Raw genomic sequence first — 20,231 nt, forward strand, 5'->3', positions numbered from 1 at the left:
AAAGCATATACAAAATGCACACTGACGATAGAAACACCTATGAAAATGAGGTTAGTTAGCATCAAATATATATTTCAAAGTAAAGAAGTATTTTCTGAATGTATTTGTATGACGTGCATCCGCGTACGGAAATGAAACATGGACTACAAATGGTTCACACCATAAGAGAATAGAAGCTTTTCAAATGTGGGGGAAAAAAACAGAAGAATGCTGAAAATTAGTTCAGTATATTGAATTACTAATAAGGGGGCAGTGAATCAATAACTTATAGCACAAACTGCCTAAAAGAATAAGTCAGTCGATAGGACACACTGAGGCATCAAGGAACTGTCAGTTTGGCAATGGAAGAAGTCTATGGCGTAAAAGTTATAGAGGGAGACCACAGCTTGACTGCAGTAGGCCTAATCTGATTCAAAAGGGCACAGGTTGCAGCTGTTATGCAGAGTTGAAAGGACTTGACTGAAGACCACAACAATTACGCAACATACAAAGCGTGACTGTAAATTATATACAAACTGAAGCAAGTGTTCAATCATATTATAATTAGAGGCATGATTCTGCACCAGTGATTCTAGCATTATTTAGAAGTGAAGACAGTTAATAACAAATCCTGTTGTACATCACCATGATCCGAAGTAAATAACTGAATTTCATGTGTAACTCGTAAGTTACTTTAATGTTGTGTCAACTAATGTTAACGGCAAGTCTCACTTACCACATCATTTTTAAGCTTGTCATCATCAGATGCTGAATCTTCCGGAACAGTTGTGTCATGCAGTTCCTCTTGAATTTCGCTAATGGTACTAGTAGTACTTTCCTTCATCTGTCTGTCGTCAAAACTAGAGTCCATTTCCTGTTCCAGTTCTTCAAAAGAATCTGTCGTGACGAGCATGCTTTCTTTGCATGCTCCTGGTTCAAAGTCAGCGACGACATCAGGATCTTCGTTCGTTTCGGAAAGCAACTGTTTACTTTCCACTTCACTTACACTTGACGCCATTACTTAGCAGCAAAGCACTTCGAGCGCAGTATACACACTAAATAAACAAACGGGTGAGCTCTAATCTTTCTGGTATCAAGTCGATAGCCAGCGCCGTGGCGACGCATCTGAAACCGGATTCACACACGCAACGAAAGTATCGCCACAAGTCATTCTGGAACGGTGCTGTGAGCTACCTTTCACACAGGACGCCACAAATTCTTCGTCACTGGTCACTGCGCAGTTTGCAAAATGGCGTCACCTGTCTCAGCTGATTAAACGGCTGTACATATTACTAAATAAGATGTTTCGGAAACATAATAAATGTAACATATTACTTACCAAAGTGTTTCTCGTCTCTCTTGTCTCGACTACATGTTTTAAGAACCGGTCTGCAGCTTCAAACCAAGCAAGGCTGGGTTTATAAATACCGTCAGTAGACGCACCACTCTTAAATGATTTCAGTACTTTTTATGTTCATTCATGTAAGCATTTCGAATGCTTCGAATTTTTAATTTTGTTGTAGCTACATCAATTCCAGGTACATATTCACGCATACTGTTTACTATTTCAATTAATGCAGCATCTCTCAAATTTCTGTCTTTGAAGTGTTAAATCGTTAATGGAACACACTATTTTGGAGCACTGTTTTGCGTTACTGTATGGAGCTATATCATATACTGTAACTAGCTGTGCATCATGATCAGACAGACGATTCTTAACAGGAAAAGTTTTTATTTGATTAAATTTGTCTTGGTCTATGAAACATTAATCACCTAACATCCTTGAGCAAAGCCAATCTCGGTTAATTTCCGGTGTTAGCAGTCGAAGTCTGGACCGTCCAGCCTCGACGTCAAAACATCCTGCCCGAGAAACCTTTACATTAACGTTCCGGACCTTCTCGTCCCGTTCCGTTGAATGCCTCCATTTGGAATGCATGGTCGTTGCATTCCGTCTAGCGTGAATCGACTATTTTGATTGTGACAAGTAGCTCTTTACTTTTGAAGACAAGTTATTTTAATATCCAAGCGCGGCTGAATTTTTAAAAATTAGTGGGAAGAATAACTGACTCTCTTTCTACTTGTTTAAGATCGACTTTGTTTCAAATATATTGAAGTTCAAAGTCTGCGCTGAACGATATTATCTTTGGTATCCGATTGCGGTGTGTTGCGCCTTCGGAACTTCTTTTGTAAATAAACAGTGGCGGTTGAAGTGAATTCGAGTTGAGGTTGTGCGGTTGTTTATTGTGTGTGTTAACGTCTCGGTGTTGGAATATTTGCAATGGGTGTAACAGTGTAAGTTTTAATGGGCGTTATTTGTTTTTCATCATAACTGTAGGCTAATTTTGTAACGTATAGTGTAACCTCAAGATGTTAATGAAGTTCGTTGCAGAATTTTTCATGCAGACCGTTTAGGTGATTTATATTTCCGACCACCCTGAAATATAAAGGAATTAAAGATAAGTCACAATTTGTGAGTCAGTTTCTAATGTACTGGTGGTATACATACGCTACAGTTACGTAGAATGTGATAACATACGAACTACCGGTTTGGCCTACTCTTTTACCTTGACTGATATTTATGTAGGCCCTATGTTTAGTAAAGACACTTCGATAGGTGCACAATTATATTTTTGAAGTACTTACTATGTACCTACACACATGATGTGTACGATTACTAGTATGCCGATAGTGAACCATTTCATCAGTAGACGAAATCCTTTGTTACTAAACGTCGAGTTAAAAATTGCAGAAGAAAAATTGTTTATGTAATATAACTTGCGACAGGAGTGATGTACTAACAATGGCGAAACTATAGTGTAAGAAATAGGAAAAGGTGTTCAGCTGTCAGAAACTGAGCAACGACGTATGACTCCAACACATGTAAAAAAATATGGTCGTGGAAGTAAATCTCGACTACTGCTGTCAGACATAAGATAAGCGTAGTTTCAAATGCAAGCAAATCGCAAATTCTGTTTACGAAGAACAAAACTTGAGCGCTTTGGACTATTACAACAGAGTTGTTTGTGTCGTTGGTGGTGAATTGAATAGGGTTGCACAAAATAAAATAAAAGTGCCTTTTAATGATTACTCAGGAAAGTACTTGGTGCCCAGAGAAATTTCGAAACATTCCGACTTTGTGCCTCATTATACCATTATAAGCATAACTTGAAAGTTAAGTAATCATCTTTTGAACATTGCAGTTGTTTTTTTTCTGCGTTTGCTGTATAAAACTGGAAAGAAATGCCACCTTACACAAGACACTGTTTTATAGTTTCGTTTTCATCCAGATATGTTTCAGTAATTTTCTGCTGTGTTCAGTGGATTTATTTGTTTATTTTCATACTCACATGAAGTTATTTGTTGTGTATGCTGGTAGCTTCGAATCTACTGCCTAATCTACAGTTCATCATGGCTTTTGATGTTTTGGTGTTCTTTCTCTTCCTGGTGTTAACTTGCTTATTTCTTTTGCTGTTGGCATTACACACACACATTTTGTATGATTTGTTAGCAGTTGGCAGAAACTTGGTGCTTAGCTAACAAATAATACAAAATATTTGTGGAATAACAAAGCAAAAGAAATTAGCATGTTAACACAACACAACCAAGGGGAAAAAAAAACACAAGAGCACCAAAAACCAAGACAAGCTGTTGATTGTACAGTGGATTAAAAGCTACCAGCGGGCACAGCTAATAGCTTCATGTGAGTAAGAAAATGAGCAAATGAACCCACTGAAGAGAGCACCAAAAGTGCTGTAATGTATCCAGATAAAAACAAAAAATACAAAACTCTAATTTGTGTAAGGCAGAATTCCTCTCCAGTTTTTGAAACTTAGCGCTATTTGTCTGACTGTGCTTCGTTTGTTTGCAGTTTATTGAGTGTGCTTCCTAGTGAACTGTTTTACTTATGGTGTAATAGCTACCTTTTTAAAAATTGTTACATTTAAAAAATTAGAACTATTAAGCTCTTCTTAGTTCTCCTTGTATAATGTGTTTTGATACTACTAGTGTTACGAAATGTGTAATGAGTTCTGGTTGTACTTTGGTTTGCTATTAACACAAGACATCTTTGATCTCCATTTTTTTTCTTATTATTTTTTTTTTCATAGCTTAAAAGAATGCTTACTATTTGTGAAATGTTTAGCAGGTGAGTGTATTCTGCACAACCTCAGATGAAAAGCAAGGCATTTCTTTTCCAAAGTCCCATTTTATCTGTTTGTTATACTATCATTTTTGCAATTATTATTGTTCATTGTAACTGTTTTTTAATGTAGCCTATTGTAGTACTGTTCCATCTATTGTTTCTCTTTTGGATACAAGAGTGAGATTCACAATATTTGAGAGTTGATAACAGTATCTACAATTTTTCCTTGTTTCATGAAATAACTGTTTGAATTTTTTTGAGTGAAACATTTGCTGATTGCTAAGTGTATGCTATGCAGCTGGCTTATCTTTTCTCAGATTTCTGTTGACACAGGGCTAATAGGCCTATTTGTGAGAATTTCATTTCAAATCCTCATCTTCCCATTCATCTTAGTTTTTCTGTGATAAGGTGAATGTTGCAACTGTTTCTTTGAATTGTTGTGGCCAGCATCATTTCCCAATTCAAACTTCATGCTCTGTTTCTAATGATCTCATCAGTTCCTAATCAGGGGTGAATTATTTAGTTATCACCTGAGTCTTTGGTAGTTAGGTTTTTGAATCTCTGCGTATTAATCTAATTTATTAGACACAGTTCCTGCACTTTCGTCAGGGTCTACAGTAGAGTTGCACAGCACATGCCGATAGTCCGTTTATCTGCATAGTTTAGTTTTCCATGGTCTTTAGTATGGACAGAAACTGCGATTATTGTGTGCGGATGCAAGCTGAGTTGGTGACACTTCACTATCAGCATCAGGCTGTGATGGCTTCGGTTACTCAGCTTCAGGCTGCAGTAGATGGTCACCACTGTTGTGGGCCAGCCGTGGGGATCTAATGGACATCCAGCACTTCTGAGTCTACCGATCGGTCATCACCTGTGGCCAACCCAGTTACTGCTCGCACTGAGATTGACCCCTCACCTGTGGTTGAGTGGTAGGTCGCTCTGGGGCATAGCAGGCGGCAAAGGACTTCCCAGTTGGCCGCACATAAGGGCTCCCTGGTTTGTCTGACAATCAGGTTCAGGTGCTGTCTATAGCTGAGCCAGATGCTGTCTCCTGTCCTGTTTCAGAGGAAATCTCTCAGCCTGCAAGATCCAGACAATCACAGAGGATGGGATTATTGATAGTTGAGAGCTCTAACGTTAGGCGCCTTATGGGGCCCCGTAGGGACATGGCTGCCAAGAAGGGAAAGAAAACCAATGTGCACTCTTTGTGCATACTGGGTGGAGTAATTCCAGGTGTGCTACAGGTCCTCCCAGATGCCATGAAGAGCACGGGATGCAGCCAACTGCAGGTCGTTGCTCATGTCGGTATGAATGATGTGTGTCACTTCGTAAAGGCTGCCAGTCTTGCTTGCGAGATGAAAGCAGAGCTGACCATTTACAGCATAGTCAACAGGACCGATTGTGGATCTCTGGTACAGAGCTGAGTCATGGGGGTCTGAATCAGAGGCTCAGACATTTCTCTGACCATGCAGGCTGCAGATTCCTCGACTTGCGCCAAAGGGTGGTTGGGTTTCGGATTCTGCTGAATAGGTCAGGTGTCCACTATATGCAGGAGGCAGCTACACGGGTAGCAGGGGCTGTGTGGTGTGGACTGGGCGGTTTTTCAGGTTAAAGGGTCTCGGGAAAATGCAAGAAGGGCTTCAGTCACAAAGTGTGCAGGCTGCACACAGGAAGAACGTAGATAGAGGAACCCTTGGTATAACAGTTGTAAATTGTCGTAGCTGTGTTGGGAAAGTACCAGAGCTCGCAAGTGCTAAAAGAAAGCACCAATGCTCAAATCATTATAGGCACTGAAAGTTGGCTAAGGCTGCAGATATGTTCAGCTGAAATTTTTGCGAAGAACCTAACTGTGTTCCGAAAGGATAGGCTAAAAACGGTTGGCGGTGGCGTGTTTGTTGCTGTTAGAAGTAGTTTATCTTGGCGCGAAATTGAAATAGATAGTTCCTGTGAGTTAGTATGGGCAGAGGTCATTGTTGGCAACTGGAATGAAATAATAATTGGATCCTTTTACCGCCCTCCCAGTTCTGATGATAGTTTGCTGAAAGGTACAAAGAAAACTTGAGTTTGGTTTCATCAACGTACCCGACTCGTACGATTATAGCTGGTGGTGACTTTAATTTACCCTCGATATGTTGGTGAAAGTACATGTTTAATTCTGGAGGTGTGCATAAAACATTATCTGGAATTGCACTAAAAGTATTCTCTGAAAATTATTTCGAGTAGTTAGTTCGTGAGCACATGCAAATAGCAAATGGCTGTGAAAATACGCTTTCCTCTTAGCAACAAATAATCCTGAATTAATAATGAGCATCAAAACAGACACAGGGATTAGTGAACTCAGGGTTGTTGTAGCAAGATGAATATTGTAACCCCCAAATCCTCCAAAAATAAATGAAAAATATACCAATTCAAAAGCAGATAAAAATTCACTTGAAGCCTTCCTGAGAGACAATCTCCACTCCTTCCAAATTAATAATATAAGTGTAGACCAGATGTGGGTTGAATTCAAAGAAATAGTATTGGCAGCAATTGAGCGATTTATACCAAATAAATAAACAAATGACAGAGCTGATCCTCCTTGGTGCACAAAACAGGTCAGAACACTGCTGCAGAAACAACGATACAAACATGCCAAATTTAAACAGACGCAAAATCCCCAAGATTTGTGATCTTTTACAGAAGCTCCAAATTTAGTACGGACTTCAATGCGAAATGCTTATAACAGTTTCCACAACAAAACATTGTCTCGAAACCTAGCAGAAAATCCAGAGAGATTCTGGTCCTACGTGAAGTATGCGAACGGCGAGAAACAATCAGTCCCTTCTCTGCATGACAGGAATGGGGATACTATTGAAGGCAGTGCTGCCAAAGCAGAGTTACTAAACACAGCCTTCTGAAATGCCTTCACAAAAGAGGACGAAGTAAATACCCTCAAAGTAGTGAGGCAACTTGCCGTACCCAAAGACTGGAAAGTTGCACAGGTCACACCAATATTCAAGAAAGGTAGTAGGAGTAATCTTCTAAATTACAGGCCAATATCATTAACGTTGAAATGCAGCACGATTCTGGAACATATATTGTGTTCGAACATTATGAATTACCTCAAAGGAAATGGTCTATTGACACACAATCAACATGGGTTTAGAAAACATTGTTCTTGTGAAATACAACCAGCCGTTTATTTGCATGAAGTGTTGAGTGCTATTGAGAAGGCATTTCAGATCGAATCCGTATTTCTGGATTTGCAGAAGGCTTTTGACACTGTACCACACAAGCACCTTATAGTGAAATTGCATGCTTATGGAATATCGTCTCAGTCATGTTAGTGGATTTGTGATTTCCTGTTAGAGAGATCATCAAGTAAAACAGAAGAGACTTCTGGCGTTCCCCAAGGTAGTGTTATAGACCCTTTGCTGTTCCTTATCTATATAAATGATTTGGGAGACAATCTGAGCAGCCGTCTTAGGTTGTTTGCAGATGACGCTGTCGTTTAGCGACTAATAAAGTCATCAGAAGATCACAACAAATTGCAAAACAATTTAGAAAAGATATCTGAATGGTGTGAAAAGTGGCAGTTGACTCTAAATAACAAAAAGTGTGAGGTCATCCACAACAGTGCCAAAAGGAATCCGTTAAAACTCAGTTATACAATAAATCAGTCAAATCTAAAGGCTGTAAATTCAACTAAATACCTAGAATTACAATTACGAACAACTTAAATTGGAAGAACACATAGAAAATGTTGTGGGGAAGGCTAACCAAAGACTGCGTTTTATTGCCAGGACATGTAGAAAATGTAACAGATCTACTACAGAGAATGCGTACAGTATGCTTGTCCGTCTTCTTTTGGAATATTGCTGCGCGGTGTGGGATCCTTACCAGATAGAACTGACAGAGCACATCGAAAAAGTACAAAGAAGGGCAGCACTTTTTATATTATCGGGAAATGTGGGAGAGAGTGTCACTGAAATGATACAGGATTTGGGCTGGACATCATTAAAAGAAAGGCGGTTTTCGTTGTGATGGAATCTTCGCATGAAATTCCAGTCACAAACTTTCTCATCCAAATGTGAAAATATTTTGTTTTCACTGACCTACATAGGGAGAAACGACCACCACGATAAAATAAGTGAAATCAGAGCTCATACTGAAAGATATAGGTGTTCTTTCTTTCTGCGTGCTATACGAGATTGGAATAATAGAGAATTGTGAAGGTGGTTCGATGAACCCTCTGCCAGGCACTTAAATGAAATTTGCAGAGTATCCATGTAGGTGTAGATGTAGAAACCTCTAATCTTCCTTTTTCACACGCCTGTCCGCTCTGTCAAAAATGTGTGCCAATGAGAAGCATCTTGTAACTGCTTCTGGCATATTGCTTGGTATCTTCCATGTTTCAAAATGTCTTTAGTTTCTATGGTCATTTCGGCTATTGTAGTATGCATTCCAAGATTTCTGTCTCTGTTATTTCTGCTCTACAGTAAAGTTGAATATATTATCAGTGTATTGTACATTAAAATAAGTTACCAACTTCACTGTTATTTGAAATACCTATTTAGGTACCAGCATTAGCCAGTTATTGTGTACAGTTCACACAGTTTCTTCCTGACAAATACAGCTTTGCAGTTCGTTGATGTACTAGGTTGTACAGGACACATTTTATCTGGATATCGATGAAAAGTCTATAAAATACTAGTGATTGCCCATGAATGTACTGGTAAAGTGCAGTTTTTGATTATACTTGCGACTCTGTATTAATGTTCAGAAACTACTTAGTTTATGAAGGTCTGATACTCTTGTGGCTGTTGTCGCCAGGGTGGTTGTAATTTAACCTTAGCAAGAAGAAAACCTCAACTTTAGTTACATATGATTGCTTTGGTTTATAAAAACTATAAAGGGGCATTATATTTATTGTCGGAAACTATTTACTGTCACAAGAATTTATTTTATGAATATTGTGGTTTGACTTTTCTTACAATATAAAAAGCACAGTTCAGTAACATTTACACTTCAGAAAAAAAACTTTAACTTGGCATAGAATCGCAATGAATGTAAAATACAATTTAGTCCTCTTGGAGGAATGCAGAAATTTATAGATTTTCACTAATTTCTCCAGTCTTTTGTTTCTTAAATTATTTCTTAATTTTGACCAAACAAACCAATAGGCGAAGAAAATTCTCTCACATGGGTGCAGTACTGGCAGGGCAATAAATGAGGCTCTAATAAAGTAGTTGTCAAAATGCATTAGTGTTTTGAATAAATTAACCATAGGAATTTAAACTGAACACATCCTATTTCTTGCATACAATCGCTGTTTCGACCCCTCTGCTGGGACCTTCGTCTTAGTTTATGTTTAGATACAAGTAATAAGCCTTGAAGTAATAGGAGTTGGTAACTGAAATAATATTAATTTTTCAGCTTACAGCAATTTCCAATGGTTGAGAATCGCACAGGACCACAAACTATAGAATTCCTTACAAAGCGAATCGTTGCTCTTGGCGCAGTTCAAGTTGGACACTTCCTTGTTGACTGTGAGACATACATGTCAGTGCCCACCTTAGGTAAGTAGCCTTGCTAGTACCTTACATTTGTTAATTTTCTGTCTGTAAAGCTCTTTGTGCCAAATGAGCAAATTAACATTTGACTGAAACAAGTTGGTATGTGTAAAATATCCTGTCAGCTCACATTATAGAGCATGTATGGCTGTTTGTATTAATATACTTGCCTAATTGAAGTGCATTTGTCTATAATATACTTTTGTCTCTCTCTGACCGTGTTCTGATAGGACATGGTTGTCAAGGAACTCATTGTTTTATTCAAAGATGGTGGTTGAGAGTTGCAGAGTGTTTTAATTTGATAACTGTTATGCATTATTTGAGATTCAGCATTAAGCCATTCTGTGACATAGCATTGCTTCTCCGAGCCACTGTTTTGAGTGAGGCAGAGCACATTGTCATGTCTGCTCAGTTGCAGTGTTAAAAGTGGCTCTTGATGAGACAGATACATGAGCATTGTAAGCCTGGAGATCAACTACTACTGGCAGCTAGAATGACAGAAGCTTCTATGTATCATGACAATTCAGTAGTCGTACAATTACATATAAACTGTGGGGTCAGTTGGAGCGTCTGATTCTACCCATGTGCTTCGATGCATGAGGTAGTGGTGGTGTGGTGTGTGACGTCACTATGGTGGGGAGTTTTTGAGTTGGTTGTGTTTGTGGACGTTATGTTGTGTTTGATGGTGTCCTCTGGTGGTGGATGTGTATGTGCTGAGTTTATTGTGTCGTATTGGGTTCATTTGAGTTTTGGTTGTGACCATGCTAATGTGGCTTTTAGTTTAGGTAGTTGGTGCAGTAACGTGGGTTGTGGATGTGTTTTTAGTGAGTTATTAAGATTTTCTTTGTTTGTGTGATTGGTGTTTTCGTTAGGTCTTATTAATTATGTGTTTCTTGTGTGGAAAGAAGTCTAATTTCTTTCATTGTTTTTTATTAGGTATGGAGATGACATTGAAGTTCATGAGTGTATCATTACATTCTGAGATGGGTGATGACTTAGGTGTCACATTTGTGGCAACAACATGAAGTTGATGAGAGTTCTGGCGTATCGGGCCAGGGACGTGTATATGTGGCGTTGTCAGTGCGATAATATCTGGCGGTCGATAAGATACGATACCTGGTTCGAGAAATCTAGGAGGGAGATTGTGTTGCTCACTTATAATTTTTCTTATACGTCGTGTATAAGTTTTTGTGCGCTTGAGACTGGTGTGAGTGAGAGATCTGTTTTGAATTGGTTTTTGTTCTGTTGAGAGGTTTGTTCAGAGTATGTCAAGTATAGGGGGAAGTTGGGTGGGCCAGGGGTGGTTGTTGAAATCGATGAACCACAGTTTGGTAAGAGGAAGTATGGGAGGGGCAGTTCTCGGGTTGGTTTGTGGGTGTGGGGGGGACTTATTTCGGGGGGTGGGAGTATGCGATTGTGTTTTTAGGGTTTTGAAGAGCTGTAGTAAGAGGGAACTAGTGGGTCTGATTGAGGATGGGATTGAGGATGCTATAGTTTTCGTCTTGTAGGGGTTTGGGAAAGAGGGCCTACAATTATTTAGTTGTTTCCAGAAGTTTCATATTTAGTTGTTGATCACAGTATTGAGTTTAAGGATTATAAAACTGGGGCTTGTACTAAAAAGACAGAGGGGTTTTGGGGGATAATTAAATCACTCATAGGTAGGGAAAAGAGGCACTCTTCCAACCTACACTCTTATTTAGAAGAGTTTTCTGGTGGAAGAGTGTACATGAGAACTATTGTATCTTTCACGTGTTGGTTTTTTTTCTGTGGTGAGTTAAGAGGATTTGGTGTGTATGGGTGTTGCAGGGGTGGTTGTGGGTAAAGCTTGTGGGGTTAATGGGGCAGGTTGGGGGGGGGGGGGGGTTTGGGGATTGTGTTGGAGAGGAGAGGGAGGGGGAGAGTGTGTATGTGGAAGGGGCAGGGGGGCATGTGTTTGTGCAGGTGGGTCCACTTGCATGCGGTGGCTGACCTAGATGGTATTGCCAGTGGCTTTTGTTGGTAAAATAATTTTTGTTTTGGTTTTATTCTGTAGTAATTGTAATGTTTTGTGTTTATATATTTATGTAAGATCGGTTGTGTTTTAATTGATGTAGGCTAGTGAATATGGGGTTTTTGAGTTTTTGAATTGTTTGGGTTTTGGTTCCACTTTTTGGAGTTGTAGGTGTTGGTTTTTAGGTATTGATAGCTGCAGGTTAACAGAATGTGGTAATTTAATATTTTTTAACATTATTTCTTTTGGGATTGTGTGGTGTTTTTTATTGTTGTATATTTAGCTTGTCCCTGCTGTAAACCCCCAGTTTTTTGTGATTGTCTCATTAGGTTCATTTTATTTTTGGAGTGAGACGTCGTTGTGCCATTTTTATTTTTATTTATTTGTATTTTTTTTACGTTTCTTGGAGAGTGTATGTAGTGGCATCATTGTTGCCATTTTGTATATGCTGGAAGTAGCTGTTTTGCCATATTGATGACATCATAGGTCACAGCAGATGGGTGGAATCAGACATTTCTGTAATGCACAGTTTTCTTAGAGAATTAAAATCTGTCAGCTGTAAAATCACAAGTTTTAAGTGGAAACAGCATAACTGATACAACAGAAGATACCTTCAAGAGGTGTAACATGATTTGCTTCTTGTCCTGCCATTAAGTTTTATTGTAGTTTACTTGATGAAAATCTTCATCTACAATCCACACAGCACCTTACAGTGTATTGTGGAGGATAATTTAGGTCACGACAAGTGTTTGATAATTTGGGTCATGATGATTGTTCGATGCTAGTCATTGGCTTTGGCCAGTGATATAATGTTAATGGCTGCTGTCACATAAAGTTTTGGCATGTATATTCACAGTTTTGGTCTTAGTTGGCAAAGTCAATGAATTTGAGAGTAAAAAAATAAACTGGTTGTTGTGACACTCAGATCTGTAGCTTAGCCCGAGGTATAGGTTAGGTTGGAAGGTAACAGTTTGGTTGTAGGTTGGTGAAGCCAACAGATGTGATAGTAAAGAAACACTTTTTGTTGTGACATGACTGATAGGTAGTTCAGCCCATGGTCTAGGTTAGATAGGAAGGTGACAGTTTGGCTGTGAGTTCGTGAAGCCAACAAATGTGATACTAAGAAAATGTGGTTGTGGTGACAGACTGATGTTTATCTTAGCCTGTTTGAAAAAATCGCCAACAACATCACGTTATAATCGCCATATTGTTTACGGCATTTGTCGCATGTTCCCCTTTCAAAGTTGATACTTATATCAAACATTGTTTTACGAGCTACTACTTAAGGGTTAAAGATTTTTCCAACGAATCTCAGTGTGACTGTACAAATGTTTACTGTGGTTTTGCATTTGTGATACTGGTATTCAATGGTTTGTCCAGAGTTCCTCCTGAAGAATGTGAAAGTATTTAAGGCAGTAGATAATTAACTAACGAGTGCAACAGGTTTTTTGTGTTTCCAGTCAGTATCAATATTGTGTTGACTTGATATGTATCAGAAATATAATGTAAAGATTAGCATTTGAACACACATTGTTAGTAGGATTTATTTTGGTACGTACTACAAATTTCATCGGTCACAGGTTACACCTTGGTTCAGATTCTGCATTGAACTGAAAAACATCCCAAAATGAATTTGTAAATCAGATCACAGCACCTCAAATAACATATTTATTAGTAATTTAACAAAAGGAAAATTCACTTTAGAAACCTACAAAATTATGAGACAGTGTTGCTAACCTTCAGGTGGCAAAAGTTTTTGGTACTGTCAGTGGTCACATATAAAAGCACACAATAATATCCTAGCTTTTTGAACTTAGTGACTTGCCTTCATTTTAACATTCCACATACTATCCCTCTCCCCTTCCCAAGAAAGGAACTGGGTGTTCCAAATGCTAATAGTGGCGTGTGCATTTATATGTGTGTATTGGCAGCACTTAGAGAGAGAGAGAGAGAGAGAGAGAGAGAGAGAGAGAGGGAGGCGGGGGGGGGGGGGGAGAGAGGGAGGCGGGGGGGGGGGGGGGGGGGAGGGCAAGAAATCCTGCTTGAAGATTTTTCTTGCCACAAACTGTGCCTCATAATTTTATGGTGTATGGTAAATCATTTTATGTTAAAAACATCTTGATGTTACTTATGGTACATAAAATAAATTTAAGTTATCTGCGAAATGAAAATGGCTTATTCAAAAGTTCAGAGCTCAAACCCTGGTTGGTTGGTCTGAGGAATTTTGCAGTCTGATGTTGTGCTTTCAACCCCTGAAAATCTTTTACACATATGAAAATGTCGCAAGACTAGTCCATACCATAATAAAGTAAGTTTACAGTATTGTTCAAATCAGCCTTGAGGTCGACAAAGGCTTTCCTTTAACTGATTGTAGTTTGAAGCTTGTCTTCTTCATATACAGATAAACCACATTGTGTTTTAAAATCAAAAGCAGATGTGTCATGATGTTACTGACATAATTGTGTATTTTTGTGAACAATACTTTTGTTGCCAGTAAAGCGTTCACAGTACATATGAAATACATAAATGAACTTAAATTACTCTTCTCTCTAAAACCTAGTATTTCCCTCAGTTTTGCAAATTGTTTGTTCTTTATTTTATGTTTATTCCATAATTATTAAAATCACAGCATTTAAATGAAAAGGAGTCAGTCTTGGAACAGATGTCAATAGTGATTTGTTTATTATCTAAGAAACAATAAATAATGAAAACCATTTACCTCTCTTGAAGCGAAGCCTCTCAAAAATCTTCAGGCCACTGATGACCGCAATCATATCCAGTTATTTTCATTCTCATCTGCTACTGAGCAATACCAGTGTATGTCTTTCTTCATTTAATCTAAATTGGGGGAAGTTATGTGATGTAAGATCTGAGATGTAGCACACACAATAAAATGTTCCTATACTGTTCTTCCCACTGCTTGATGTGCAGTTAATCTTCATGGTATTTTCTACATCTACATCTATACTCCGCGAGCCACCTTACGGTGTGTGGCGGAGGGTACTTATTGTACCACTATCTGATCCCCCCTTCCCTGTTCCATTCACGAATTGTGCGTGGGAAGAACGACTGCTTGTAAGTCTCCGTATTTGCTCTAATTTCTCGGATCTTTTCGTTGTGATCATTACGCGAGATATATGTGGGCGGTAGTAATATGTTGCCCATCTCTTCCCGGAATGTGCTCTCTCGTAATTTCGATAATAAACCTCTCCGTATTGCGTAACGCCTTTCTTGAAGTGTCCGCCACTGGAGCTTGTTCAGCATCTCCGTAACGCTCTCGCGCTGACTAAATGTCCCCATGACGAATCGCGCTGCTTTTCGCTGGATCATGTCTATCTCTTCTATTAATCCAACCTGGTAAGGGTCCCATACTGATGAGCAATACTCAAGAATCGGACGAACAAGCGTTTTGTAAGCTACTTCTTTCGTCGATGAGTCACATTTTCTTAGAATTCTTCCTATGAATCTCAACCTGGCGCCTGCTTTTCCCACTATTTGTTTTATGTGATCATTCCACTTCAGATCGCTCCGGATAGTAACTCTTAAGTATTTTACGGTCGTTACCGCTTCCAATGATTTACCACCTATGGCATAATCGTACTGGAATGGATTTCTGCCCCTATGTATGCGCATTATATTACATTTATCTACGTTTAGGGAAAGCTGCCAGCTGTCGCACCATGCATTAATCCTCTGCAGGCCCTCCTGGAGTACGTACGAGTCTTCTGATGTTGCTACTTTCTTGTAGACAACCGTGTCATCTGCAAATAGCCTCACGGAGCTACCGATGTTGTCAACTAAGTCATTTATGTATATTGTAAAAGTTATTAGGAAGGCAAAAAGTATGTGGTATGCAGATAGAATAGCTAAGTCTCAGGATAAAATTAAAACCATATGGTCAGTCGTAAAGGAAGTGGCTGGTCTGCAGAGACAGGTCGAGAATATAGAATCAGTGCGTAGTGGGGATGTCCGTGTTACTGATAAGTCGCATATATGTACAGTACTTAATAATCACTTTCTGAATATAGCAGGTGAACTAAATAGAAACCTAGTCCCAACAGGGAATCATATAGCGCTCTTAGAAAAAAGTGTTCCGAGACTGTTACCTGAAATGCTCCTCCATGATACTGACAAGAGGGAGATTGAGTTAATAATTAAATCACTAAAGACCAAGAACTCTCATGGATATGACGGGGTATCTAGCAGAATACTGAAGTATTGTTCCACGTATGTTAGCTCAGTACTTAGCCATATCTGTAACTTTTCCTTTAGGAGTGGTCGGTTTCCTGACCAATTAAAGTACTCGGTAGTGAAGCCACTTTATAAAAAGGGAGACAGGGATAATGTTGACAATTATAGACCTATTTCTATGCCATCAGTGTTTGCTAAAGTTATTGAGAGGGTTGTATATACAAGGTTACTGCAGCATTTAAATTCACATAATTTGCTGTCAAATGTACAGTTTGGTTTTAGAAACGGTTTAACAACTGAAAATGCTATAGTCTCTTTTCTCTGTGAGGTTTTGGACGGATTAAATAAAAGGTTGCGAACGTTAGGTGTTTTCTTTGATTTAACGAAGGCTTTTGACTGTGTTGACCACAAAATATTACTGCAGAAGTTGGAACATTATGGAGTAAGGGGAGTAGCTTACAATTGGTTCGCCTCCTACTTTAAGAACAGAAAGCAGAAGGTAATCCTCCACAATATTGAGAGTGGTAATGATGTTCAGTCCCAATGGGGCACTGTTAAATGGGGCGTTCCCCAAGGGTCGGTGCTGGGGCCACTGCTGTTCCTTATTTATGTAAATGATATGCCTTCTAGTATTACAGGTGATTCAAAAATATTTCTGTTTGCTGATGACACCACCTTGGTAGTGAAGGATCTTGTGTGTAATATTGAAACATTATCAAATAATGTAGTTCATGATATAAGTTCGTGGCTTGTGGAAAATAATTTGATGCTAAATCACAGTAAGACTCAGTTTTTACAGTTTCTAACCCACAATTCAACAAGAACTGACATTTTAATCAGACAGGATGGGCATGTTATAAGCGAGACGGAACAGTTCAAGTTCCTAGGCGTACAGATAGATAGTAAGCTGTTGTGGAAAGCCCATGTTCAGGATCTTGTTCAGAAACTAAATGCCGCTTTATTTACCATTAGAACAGTATCTGAAATAAGTGACATTTCAACACGAAAAGTAGTATACTTCGCATATTTTCATACGCTTATGTCATATGGTATTATTTTTTGGGGTAATTCTTCTGATTCAAAAAGGGTATTTTTGGCTCAAAAACGGGCTGTTCGAGCTATGTATGGTGTAAGTTCGAAAACCTCTTGTCGACCCCTATTCAATAGTCTGGGAATTTTGACATTGCCCTCACAGTATGTATTTTCTTTAATGTCGTTTGTTGTTAGCAATATTAGCTTATTCCCAAGAGTTAGCAGCTTTCACTCAGTTAATACTCGGCAGAAATCAAATCTGCATGTGGAATGCACTTCCTTGACTCTTGTGCAGAAAGGAGTGCAGTATTCTGCTGCATCCATTTTCAATAAGCTACCACAAGAACTCAAAAATCTTAGCAGTAGCCCAAACACTTTTAAGTCTAAACTGAAGAGTTTCCTCATGGTTCACTCCTTCTATTCTGTCGAGGAGCTCCTGGAAGAGATACAAAATTAAGCAAATTCCAGTGTACATTTTTGATTTTCTTTATTTAAACTAACGACTTGTCGCCTGAATATGTTTCTTATATTTCATTTTATCTGTTTCTACAATCGTGTTATAATTTCATGTATTGACTCGTTCCATGACCATGGAGACTTCTCCTAAATGTGGTCCCACGGAACAATAAATAAATAAATAAAAAATAAATAAAGGTCCTATCACGCTTCCCTGCGGTACTCCCGAAATTACCTCTACATCTGCAGATTTTGAACCGTTAAGAATGACATGTTGTGTTCTTTCTTCTAGGAAATCCTGAATCCAATCACAAACCTGGTCCGATATTCTGTAAGCTCGTATTTTTTTCACTAAACGTAAGTGCGGAACCGTATCAAATGCCTTCCTGAAGTCCAGGAATACGGCATCAATCTGCTCGCCAGTGTCTACGGCACTGTGAATTTCTTGGGCAAATAGGGCGAGCTGAGTTTCACATGATCTCTGTTTGCGGAATCCATGTTGGTTATGATGAAGGAGATTTGTATTATCTAAGAACGTCATAATACGAGAACACAAAACATGTTCCATTATTCTACAACAGATTGACGTAAGCGAAATAGGCCTATAATTATTCGCATCTGATTTATGACCCTTCTTGAAAATGGGAACGACCTGCGCTTTCTTCCAGTCGCTAGGTACTTCACGTTCTTCCAGCGATCTACGATAAATTGCTGATAGAAAGGGGGCAAGTTCTTTAGCATAATCACTGTAGAATCTTAAGGGTATCTCGTCTGGTCCGGATGCTTTTCCGCTACTAAGTGATAGCAGTTGTTTTTCAATTCCGATATCGTTTATTTCAATATTTTCCATTTTGGCGTCCGTGCGACGGCTGAAGTCAGGGACCGTGTTACGATTTTCCGCAGTGAAACAGTTTCGGAACACTGAATTCAGTATTTCTGCCTTTCTTCGGTCGTCCTCTGTTTCGGTGCCATCGTGGTCAACGAGTGACTGAATAGGGGATTTAGATCCGCTTACCGATTTTACATATGACCAAAACTTTTTAGGGTTCTTGTTTAGATTGTTTGCCAATGTTTTATGTTCGAATTCGTTGAATGCTTCTCTCATTGCTCTCTTTACGCTCTTTTTCGCTTCGTTCAGCTTTTCCTTATCAGCTATGATTCGACTACTCTTAAACCTATGATGAAGCTTTCTTTGTTTCCGTAGTACCTTTCGTACATGATTGTTATACCATGGTGGATCTTTCCCCTCGCTTTGGACCTTAGTCGGTACGAACTTATCTAAGGCGTACTGGACGATGTTCCTGAATTTTTTCCATTTTTGTTCCACATCCTCTTCCTCAGAAATGAACGTTTGATGGTGGTCACTCAGATATTCTGCGATTTGTGCCCTATCACTCTTGTTAAGCAAATATATTTTCCTTCCTTTCTTGGCATTTCTTATTACACTTGTAGTCATTGATGCAACCACTGACTTATGATCACTGATACCCTCTTCTACATTCACGGAGTCGAAAAGTTCCGGTCTATTTGTTGCTATGAGGTCTAAAACGTTAGCTTCACGAGTTGGTTCTCTAACTATCTGCTATTTTGCATCAATTGTGGCATCTTGATAGAAAATACTGGTCATTAGCACTTGTTTTCAGGCATCAGGATACAACATGGTCCATATTTACCATGTTGGATTCACTGGCCACTCTTTGTTGCAAATATACTAGCAGGTTTCATTGTTAGCCATGATACAAAAAAAAAAAAAAAAAAAAAAAAAAAAAATGGGGTAGCATTCCCAATTAGTTATCAGTTAACCATAATGTGAATTTCTTATTCATCATTCAGCTCATGGTGTGCCAGACTTCTAGTTCTGCATATTGTCTGTGCTATTAATGCCATAAAACATAATTTCTACTCATACAAGTAATTGTATTATGTCAATTTTGCTGGTTAAGCCTACCCATCAGATTATTAATTTAAAATGTAGTTGCACAGTGAGGTTGCCTTGTATGCAAATTGTAATGTAGTGTAAGCACATCTGCTTGGAAACAGTTTGTACAATTTCTGGATACATTTACATCAGTTCTAGCAGAGTTATTAAAAATGAATGAATGTCCATAGTGAGTTGTCTCTTGATTGTCTACTTTCCCTAAGTTGGCCAGACAACCATAAATAATTTTCCCTAAATTTTGGGTGCCTTTAATACTATCTACGTCTGGTAACCATTCCCCTGTTATTGTGAAAACTGGAAAATTCCCCAGCTGTAATGATCTTACTGTCAACTAGACATGAAACTCAAGATCATCCTCCTTCCAGTGTACATTTGAAAATGCTTTAGTGTTTTTAGAGTTACAGAAATTACTCATAATCTAATAACATGTATTCATTTATAAATGCTGTTTTGGAATCATCTCCATTGAGACACTGGACTTTCCCAGTGAAGACAATTTACCAGCATTATATTTGGTATGTTTTGGTTCCTTTGAATTCACTTGTTTATAAATATTTCATTTTAAAATTCCTTCCGCAGTAAGGTTAAGTTTGATACTGTAACTATGTAATGAAATGTAGCTGGATTATTGCAGATATGTTTATGCACTTTACAAGTTGTCACAGTGAAACAACAAAGAATTCCTCAAAAAGAGCAGAATGCTTAATTTAACAGTGTGAGTTGCACACAGGAACAAGTGAAAGACTGTTACACATTGAGCTTTCAGCCAAAGCCTTCTTCAGAAAAGGGAGTATACACACATTCACACAAACAAGCACCTCTCATGCACACATGACTGCTATCTTGGCTGCTCTGGCCAGAATGCAGTTACGATGAATGGAAGCAGCAATATGGAGTGAGTTGAGGAAGAGGGGTGGGAAGGTACAGATGTGGGTAGAGAAGTGAGCATTG

The 20,231-nt window shown here is 38.7% G+C and overlaps 2 protein-coding genes across 2 annotated transcripts in view; one reads left to right on the top strand and one right to left on the bottom strand.

Moving 5' to 3' along the window:
- LOC126484315 (vacuolar fusion protein MON1 homolog A) overlaps positions 1-1,166 on the bottom strand; it is a 110,018-nt gene extending 108,852 nt beyond the window's left edge. Inside the window, exon 1 of the mRNA XM_050107752.1 lies at positions 716-1,166. Coding sequence (XP_049963709.1) covers positions 716-997 — 282 coding nt within the window. The 5' untranslated portion in view covers positions 998-1,166. The remainder of the gene's footprint in view (positions 1-715) is intronic.
- Positions 1,167-2,135: 969 nt separating this feature from the next.
- LOC126484617 (mediator of RNA polymerase II transcription subunit 20) overlaps positions 2,136-20,231 on the top strand; it is a 602,543-nt gene continuing 584,447 nt past the window's right edge. The window contains exons 1-2 of the mRNA XM_050108202.1: positions 2,136-2,271; positions 9,536-9,678. Of these exons, the coding sequence (XP_049964159.1) occupies positions 2,258-2,271; positions 9,536-9,678 (157 nt within the window). The 5' untranslated portion in view covers positions 2,136-2,257. The remainder of the gene's footprint in view (positions 2,272-9,535; positions 9,679-20,231) is intronic.

Source organism: Schistocerca serialis, chromosome 6 (assembly GCF_023864345.2).
Source record: "Schistocerca serialis cubense isolate TAMUIC-IGC-003099 chromosome 6, iqSchSeri2.2, whole genome shotgun sequence".
Lineage (NCBI taxonomy): Eukaryota > Metazoa > Arthropoda > Insecta > Orthoptera > Acrididae > Schistocerca > Schistocerca serialis.